The following is a 9,119-nucleotide window of genomic DNA, read 5'->3' as shown; positions in this document are numbered from 1 at the left end:
CACACACTTCAGGCGCGGCTTCCCTCTGCTCCCTTGGGCACCTGAGGCCTAACCTGATCCTTGAGAAAGGTCAGCTGACCCACCCACCACCTCTCCACCCACCACCACCCCATCCACCACCACCCTACAACCCAGAGCGGCTCATTTCCTGAACACAAAGGCTGGACTGAACCAGACCGAAGGGGAGCATTTTTGTCTTCCTATCCCTGGCCCCGAGGGCATAACTGCAGCCTCCCTCCGACAGAAGGAAGGTCAAACGGTCAGGAAACAAGGCTCTAGAAGGACACCCTGACACCTCCTTGAACCACCCTGTCTAAAGTGGAAACTGGCCTCAGTTCTGCCCAGAGCTGCCTGCCCTCCAGTCCACATGGAACCCAGGGCTTATGGCAGAGGCAGGCCAGAGTGTGTGGCCTCTACACAGTGGACACCGTCCACCTTGTGAGTCCTTTAGCTCCTGGAGAGCGCTCTAGGCCCCTTTCGCTGAACATCGCCTCCTCAGAGAGGCCTTCTCTGACCACAGAGTGCTAAAGTGGCTACAGTCACTGCGCCATGGTTCTCTCCTGTTTTCAGGTTTCCTGGCTCTACTCACACCTTGCAGATTTCCAGTGCATCTGAGAGCTGGTTTGCCTTCACCTCCTGCAGGTGTATATGCCGGCAAAGACTGGCACCCAGCACAGGCCTGGCCAGGGCAGATGCTCAGGACTTGCCCACGAGCCCCTCCGGAACCTGGGACTTACCACCTAACTCCCTCCCCATCTCCCCCACCCCTGGGGGTTCCTTCCTGACCCAGAGCACTCCAGAGTCACAAGTGGCTTTGGCTGAGCCATAGGGACATGAAAAAGGTTTCCAAAAACCACCAGGAAGTTATTAATCCACTAACATACTTTTTTTTTTTTTCTTTTTTGAGACAGAGTCCAGCTGTGTCGCCCAGGCTGGAGTGCAATGGTGCAATCTTGGCTCACTGCAGTCTCCACCTCCAGAGCTCAAGCAATTCTCCTGCCTCAGCCTCCCAAGTAGCTGGGATAACAAGCACCTGCCACCATGCCCTGCTAATTTTTTTTATTTTTAGTAGAGATGGGTATTCACCATGTTGCCCATGCTGGTCTTGAACTCCTGACCTCAAATGATCTGCCCTCCTCGGCCTCCCAAAGTGCTGGGATTACAGGTATAAGCCATCACACCTGGCCACTAACAGATTCTTTTTGGAGCTCCTATGTGCACTGGTATAGGCACTGGGGTTTCAGCAGTAAATAAAGCTGCCAAAATCTCTACCTTCATGGAACCAGCTACTTAAAAACAAGACAGACTTAAAATAAGCAGGACGATGAGCAAGTCAGAGAGAAAGAACAGGCCCAGTGGTGGGGGCCTAAGTATCAGTGAAGATTCTGATGGCGTGAGAGGAGAACGAAGACATCTCCCTGAAGCTGTCTGGGAGGATCTTTGGCCTGTGGGTCCCGATTTGCCCTCTGGGGCAGCTGAGTCTGCAGGTGGCCTCTGCCACAGGTGTGCCCTGGAACACCATGAGCAATTAACAGGGTGGGGCACCCAGCACTCAAGGGCCTGGAGGGGTAGGGGATGGGGAGGGGGGTCCGGAGTCCGGGGCTCCCTTGTGGGAGTGATTCTCAACACTCCACGGCTCCACGGGATCTCTGACATGAATCTCAGATCCACCCCACTGAACCCTAAAAGCGGTTGTGGGAGCACTCCCCGGGGCTATCCGGAGGATGCACCTACAGAAACCAGCCCATGAGGCTCTGCTGGGGAGATGCAGGCCACAAGGGCAGCTGCTTTCTGAGCAGGCTCGAAGCAGCACAACGAAGTCCCAGAAAGATTCAAACAGCCCCACAGGTATGGCCTGGCCACTCTAACACACACCATGGGCCGCAGCCGGGAGGTAGGGCCTGTTCACAAGGAGGCTTTGGCCAGTGGTGAACAGGGAGCACTCGGTTTGGAGTGAGGCAAGTTCCCCTCCCACATTTCCACTGTGTGACCGTGGGCCAGCTCTCGGGAGTCCCACACCCTCTCCAGAGCAAGGCCACACACACCCAGGCCGGCTCCCCAAGGGCTACCAGAGTGGGAGAGGCTGGGCTGGGCCCAATTCATGCAGGATGGGGAAGGTGTTTAAGACAGTGACTTTGCAAGGGAAAGAAGGAGGTGCACAGCTCCTGAATGCTTTGCTTTCTAAAATGAATGTTACTTTTTAAAAGGGAAGTGCCATAGCATTCTCTCAAAAGTAGCTTTCCAGCTGAATTCAAAATGAGTGGGAACTGAAACCCTATTTACATCCAACTGTTCAGGAACTGTGCTCTTGGGGCACTTGACTAAGTATTTACTGAATGTCCCAAACCTGCTAAACCATGTAGGAGAAATAACCAGTAAAGGCAGGATGGTCCAGTGGTTAGAAACACTGGCGCCCAGCCCACCATGCAGGTGCACCCAGCTCTTCCGGGTGCCTGCAGTCAGCCCCCAACAACCTAAACGCCTCAATCTCACTATCTCACTAAGCAAAATACGAATCCAGAGGACCATCTCACCCACAGATTTGTCCCAGCGCCGAGCGCAGGAAGGTGTGCAACGCAGGCTCTCCCATTCACTGTCACTGGGACTGACATAGTGAAATTTGTGAGCAGTTTCAGAACATGTATGAAGAAGCTGGGCGTAGTGGCTCATGACTGTAATCCCAGCACTTTGGGAGGCTGAGGTGGGCAGATCAATTGAGGCCAAGAGTTCGGACCAACCTGGCCAAGATGGCGAAACCCAGTCTCTACTAAAAATACAAAAATTAGCCGGGCGTGGTGGTGCATGACTGTAGTTCCAGCTACTAGGGAAGCTGAGGCAGCAGAATCACTTGAACCTGGGAGGCGGAGGTTGCAGTAAGCCAAGATCGTGCCACTGCACTCCAGCCTGGGCGACTGAGGGAGACTGTCTCACACACACACACACAAAGTATTAAAAAGTAAAATGCCTGTGCCCTCTGACCCAGCCCTCCTCATCTAGCAATGTACACCCAGGCAAGGGGACAGGGTATTGTCGTGCTGCCCATACCAGCAGAAACCAACACCAGGGGAAGACACATGTTCCATCCTTTTAAGAACTGGACCACACAGCTGTTTTTAAAAAAGGGGCAATAATACAAAACTGTCTCCAAATGAAGCAGTGATGTGGAGTTTCTCCACGACACACAGTCCCATGCAATGAGCAAGAGCACAACAGTAGATACATATGGAGAGACCCACACCTGCATGCGCCCCTGTGTATGCATAAACACCTATAGAGACAGACTGCCCAGGGAACTAGAACGCAGGAACGAGAAGCAAACGGGGCTGACATTTCATTGTATACTCTGAGTCTTCTGAATTTGTTTTGATATGTGAATGTCTTAAATATTCAAAAAGATACAGAAAACAATAAATGATAACTAGTAATAGTAACAAGATTACTAGTGGAGACTTGGCATTTTCAGGAAACCCCCAGAACAAACTCTTCTCAATCTCCAAACTTGAAAATATACAACTAGCACCTCAACATAAATTTCTCAGCTTCCGCATCCATAAAGTAGGTGGGGACAGCACCTCCGCCTCCTGGGGGGCTGTAAGATTCAGGTGGGCCATGTGCTAAAGGAGAACAGAACCCTGCTGTGATGCTGAAAGGCCACCAGGAGAGCCAGGCTCCCCTCCTTAGCTGTGCCCACTGAACAGTTTCAAATCCACAAACCCCACATCCCTGCAAGATGATCAGTTCAGCCATCATGGCCTTCAGGGTGACTTGCAAACCGCCAAAACCAAGAACACTAAATCTACAAAGGCCAAAGGTCCCTGAATAGAGAGGCATCCGTGGGCAGAGACCCACTCGCTCACTCCACAGGGAAGATGACAGCAGCGGCTGCCGCCACTGACAGAGCTCCAGGCACTATCCTGAACCCTTTAGCCAATTCCCTCATTTGACGCTTGCAACCCCAAGCTAAATTATTACCCTCACAGATGAGAAAAGTGAGGCACAGACGGGTAGGGAATGTGTCGAGGGTCACGGGGCACGTGGGCAGTCAGCCACAGAGCCAGGCCTAAAACGGAGGCAGTCCCTTCGATAGACAACCCATGTACACAAGGACGCTTTCTCCCACGTGAAGTTCTGTTTGCTCCCCAGGAGGCTGGTAGAAAGTGTTCATTTGCAAGGCTGGGTTTTGAATACTCCCTATGCACTGCTGCAAAGAAAACCTCAGTCAGCACCTCCTCCCACCTCTGCACCCCAGAAATGGTGGTAAATCCAGACATTAAAACAAATTAAAAAATACCCACCCACAGACCAGCATCACTTAATCCTGGAAAAGATCCTCCTTCCTCCCCCCAGAGAATCTCCCGAAAGAATTCCAGACCAGAATGCTAAGCCATCCCTGCAGAAAAGGGCCTTGGAGATGGCCCTATTTTAAAGGAACAAATGTAGGGCTCAAGGGGAAGGGACAGGCCCAGTGGCATGCTACACTCTCACTGGCACGCCTCCCAAGCCAGTTTACTGTTGACACCAAACTCCCAGCCCCGTGAGAGCAGGGGCGGACCTGGGCTACCTACCGAGGGTGCTCATAAACGTTAGCATTAATGAACTCCTCAGTCCCTTCTAAGGTATTGGGACAAATGGGTCCCTGGTGGGAAACCAAGGTCTGAGATTGCTCTAGAAACACGTTTCTTGCAAGCCGAGTCAGCCCAGCTGGCCTCCAAGTCTCTGGAGGATGAGAAACTCACAGACATTCTTGTGCTTCTGGAGCCTCCTGGAAGCCCCAGCCTAACCTGGGCAAATAAACAAGGAAGCCACATTCTCAGCACAAAGGCCTCAGGAGTGGACGCGAGAAAGCCCTCTAACTGGCTGTGCAGGTCCCGTATACTCCCAGGACCTGTGTTTCCCCATCCCTCCATCCCAATGAGGGATGTCTTCATCCCTCATCCCTCATTCCTCATCCCTCCATCACTCATCCCTCCATCCCTGGGCTGCTGGAAGGATTAAATGAGATGAGGTCCCTGGAAGCACTTCATTAAAAATCAGCAATTATTACAGTAAAGACAGATGAGGTTCACCCAAATTTTATACGGAAAGCTTCACCAAGTCATGTGCCTCTTCCGCCCCCACCTCCTGCAGCGTAGGTTCAGCCACAGAAAGAATGGAACAGAGAGGAAGAGCTGGAGGAGAGGAGGAGGCACAGAAAACACAAGCTGGGGAAACTGGGGCCAGCCAGCATTCCCCAGTAAGGCACTGTAGAGAACTACAAAATTAAAAATTAAATTAATATCACCCAGCATTGCCAACTAACAGCTTTAATTTCTTCACTCCCCCTCTGAAGCCCCTTCTGAGCATCTAGAAAAAGCGGGAGGCCAAGGCAGGTGGACCACCTGAGGTCAGGAGTTCGAGATCAGCCTGGCCAACATGGTAAAACTCCACCTCTACTAAAAATACAAAAATTAGCCAGGCATGGTGGCAGGCGCCTGTAATCCCAGCTACTCAGGAGGCTGAGGCAGGAGAATTGCTTGAACCTGGGAGGTGGAGGTTGCAGTGAGCTGAGATTGCACCACTGCACTCCAGACTGGGTGACAAAGCGAGATTCCGCCTCAAAAAAAAAAAAAAGCCACAAAGAGGGGGTGGTGTGGGAGACCTACAGGGTTGCTCCCAGGCTAGGGAAGGCAGGTGGGAGGGGTACAAGAGAACACAACCAGAGCCGTGTCCACGTAGAAAGGGGAAGAAACAGGATGGCAACAGGAACAAACAGTACCACTGACAAATAAGCAGATTCAAAGGCCCATCTGCTGGCTAGCAGAGCCCCATCCTATCAGAGTGTACATCTGAAAAGGTTGGCCCCTGTCCCTACCTACGGCAGGTGGGACACTTCCCATGAAGTGGCTCTAACCACCCACTGTTGCCATCAACGTGCCCTACCCCCCAAACCCTTACACCAGGACAAGGGTTACACTTGCAGAGGGGCTCAGCCTTATAACGAATGTGTCCTGGGGGCTAAATAGCAGCCACCAGACCCCTGGAAAGATAATGCGGGGCACTGCCTTATTGTCGGAGATGCCCAATAAGAAAGGCAAGTCTCAAGGTAGCCAGGTTGGACCCATTCTAGAAGTTAAAGGAAAAGAGCAAGAGTCCGGAACCTGCCCCCTCTCTTGACGGGTTTCCCCACCTGTAAGACAAAGGGGCTGGATGAGATGATGGCCAACATCTCTTCCTGCTCTGAGATCAGATTTTTACAAAGCCAGACATTCAGCTAAACAACCCACACCGGGCCAGACCACTTGGGTCATTCTTTGCCCAAACATTCAGAGCAGGGCCATTTTCATTTTCTTTTTTTTTCTTTTTTTTTTTTTTGAGATGGAGTCTTGCTCTGTCACACAGGCTGAAGTGCAGTGGCGCGATCTCAACTTACGGCAACCTCCACCTCCCAGGTTCAAGTGATTCTCCTGCCTCAGCCTCCTGAGTAGCTGGGACTACAAGCGCCCACCACCATGCCCAGCTAATTTTTGTATTTTTAGTAGAGACAGGGTTTCACCATGTTAGCCAGATGGTCTCGATCTCCTGACCTCGTGATCCACCCACTTGGCCTCCCAAAGTGCTGGGATTACAGACAGGAGACACTGTACCCGGTCCAGAGCAGGGCCATTTTCAAATACCTTTAGACTTTTTCATTAGGGAATTCATAGACAATTCATCACCGGTCAATACAGAAGCCCTGCGCCCCCAGATTATGAATGTGGAAAACATGATCATGTCATTTGCACTGTCTCTCAGCCACTAAAGTCTCATCGGCCCTCACACCAAACAAAACAACCTCTTGGGGCTCCCTGGTCACTGGCTCAACAGTTGCAGCATTTTGCAGCCAGTATAGAAATGTGGCCACCAGGGGGCACTGCCCTGAAAGTAATAAAGAAGAAACGGAAAAACTCTTTTTGGTGTTTTCCTTCTTAGGCTTAAGTGATAAAATATCTAAAGCTTCCCTAGTGAAAACACAAAGTGAGCTTCCTCGGGTTCTAGAATGAGCCTGATGTCTTCTGCCTTCTTTGAAGCCAATATTTTGGCTAAAGGAAGGGAACTACACTTTGAAGACAATAACCCTTTCAGAAAAATTAATGCTCTACCCCCCAGAATGTTGATACCATAGCCTGCCCTGAACCTCCCACCCCTTTAAAGGAGGAATGTCTACAAGGTCAAGCCAATCTGCAGGTCCAGCACGAGGACCTAGTTGTGAGTCTTGACGAGGAATATTTTGCTAGAGCCTCCTAATTACCAAGTAAAACAAGCCAACCCAATGACAAGCCTCAAGCTTGAGTTGCAGACACAAGATGACACAAATACAGACAGCAGTACAAAGGGTGCGAGGTATTCACTGGGATTTCCCAAGTCTTATATGACTGCAGGGGGAGCTCCGGTGCCTCACATCAGAACTGGACTTTGAGAACATGCCAAAGGGGCTTCTCCAAATTTCTTCAGTGTTTTAGGATGCCCTTCCCACAAGAGAGTGTACCCGCCGTACAATGTTCAAGTACCCTTTTGTAATGTTCCAAGGGTCCTAAGACTCATTTTCAAAGCTCTGGCTTTGAGCTCCTCCTGATTTCTTCATGAATTCTTCATGCATGCCCTATCGATCATGAAGAGGGAACCGGCCTGGGAGAAGGCAGCCAATTACATTCCCAGACCAAGGGATAAAGAACCAGGCACTATCTTATACAAGCTGTGCACCTCTGGCTGCAGGAAGAGCGCCTGCCGGGCTTGCAAGGGGCAAAGGAGCAGCAGGCCCTTGGGACAGGCATCAGGTACACAGAGGTGCTGCCAGGCCCACCTGCGCATGCCAGCTCAGACCAGCCACTCGCCCCAGGAGCACCAGGGGATACAGAAACCCAACTGTTCAATTCTCCAAGATGTGTGGGGCCCCCACAGGGACAAAAATGCAAGTAGAGCCCATTTTCAAAAATCAATCTAACCAGCTGCATCACAAAAGGTTTCCACCTGGAGTTTGCAAAAGGCTTTCGGAGCTGGATTCTCTTAGGCTTGCACTGAGAAAAGGACTTAACTGCTTCTCAGAGGCAAAGCCACAGTTGTGGAGCAAGGGAAGGCCTACCTGACCCAAGACTTATTTATTAAGAACGTAATTTATTAAGAACGTGATCTGTTAAACACCGGAGACTCCGCCAAGGAGCACCAGCATGGTGGGAGCAGGGGCACACAGCCCAGATGGCAAAAGGCCACTCCACACTACGGGCATTTACCCAGCACCTTCTACGCACCAGCCACTCCCTAACTGCGGGACCCCAAGCGAGGTACCCCGCTTCTCTGCCGATCGGTCCACCTTCTCAGACACGTGGCCCAGAATCACCACCCTGGCCAATTTGCAGGGCTGCTGAGAGGCTCTAATGAGACAGCAAATCACCACATACATGCCAAGAATTGCTACTCGCTTCAACTGGGCTTAACCTCATGATATGCAATGACAGCCTCAAGAGCCGAGCACACGCGGGGCACATAGTAGGTGGTCCACAAACGTGGGTGCCCTTTCTTCACGAAAGGGAAGGAGGTGAAAGAAGAAAAACACTCCGGTCCAAAAGTACCCTCAAGCCCCTAGCCCACAGCGTGGATGCCCCGATTTCCCAGGTCCCTCCGCAATCCTCAGCAGCACTCCCACCGCGCCTTGGGCTGCTGGGGGCCTCCCCAGCCGGGTCACTGTGCACCTGAGCGCCCCGGTCCGTGCCACCTCGCCCGCACCAGCCACCGCTTCCCTGGAACGCGGCCGGCGGCCGCCACCGCCACCTGGCTGCTTGGACTCAGTCTCCCCGCGCGTCACTTCTTCCCGTTTGGCTCCGACCTCCCAAAACAACCGCTGAGGCTGCACCGGACTCGGGCCGGGGGTCCCCGGGCACCGGCGCCGCGTCCCTCCTTACCTGCACAGCTCGGCGAAGGCCTGGAAATTGAGCTTCTTGATTTTCTTCTCGCTCAGCCAGTAGCCAACTCTCTTCCCTTTCAGAAAGGTCTGCATCTTCCTCCTCGGGCGGCGAGCCTGGGTCCGGAGGAAATCGCCCACAGGCCGAGTCTGGCGGCCAGCGCGCGCCGCGAGCGACTGGGCACCTCCTCCCGGCGGCGGGGAC

At 52.3% G+C, this 9,119-nt stretch overlaps 1 protein-coding gene across 1 annotated transcript in view; it reads right to left on the bottom strand.

Annotated features, from left to right (window-relative positions):
- Positions 1-9,113, bottom strand: part of ITPK1 (inositol-tetrakisphosphate 1-kinase) — a 181,676-nt gene extending 172,563 nt beyond the window's left edge. The window contains exon 1 of the mRNA XM_011949378.1: positions 8,916-9,113. Within this exon, the coding sequence (XP_011804768.1) occupies positions 8,916-9,010 (95 nt within the window). The 5' untranslated portion in view covers positions 9,011-9,113. The remainder of the gene's footprint in view (positions 1-8,915) is intronic.
- Between the last annotated feature and the right edge of the window lie 6 nt (positions 9,114-9,119).

Source organism: Colobus angolensis, unplaced genomic scaffold (genome assembly GCF_000951035.1).
Source record: "Colobus angolensis palliatus isolate OR3802 unplaced genomic scaffold, Cang.pa_1.0 Scaffold3, whole genome shotgun sequence".
Taxonomy (NCBI): domain Eukaryota; kingdom Metazoa; phylum Chordata; class Mammalia; order Primates; family Cercopithecidae; genus Colobus; species Colobus angolensis.
This window is presented reverse-complemented; position numbering and strand designations above follow the sequence as displayed.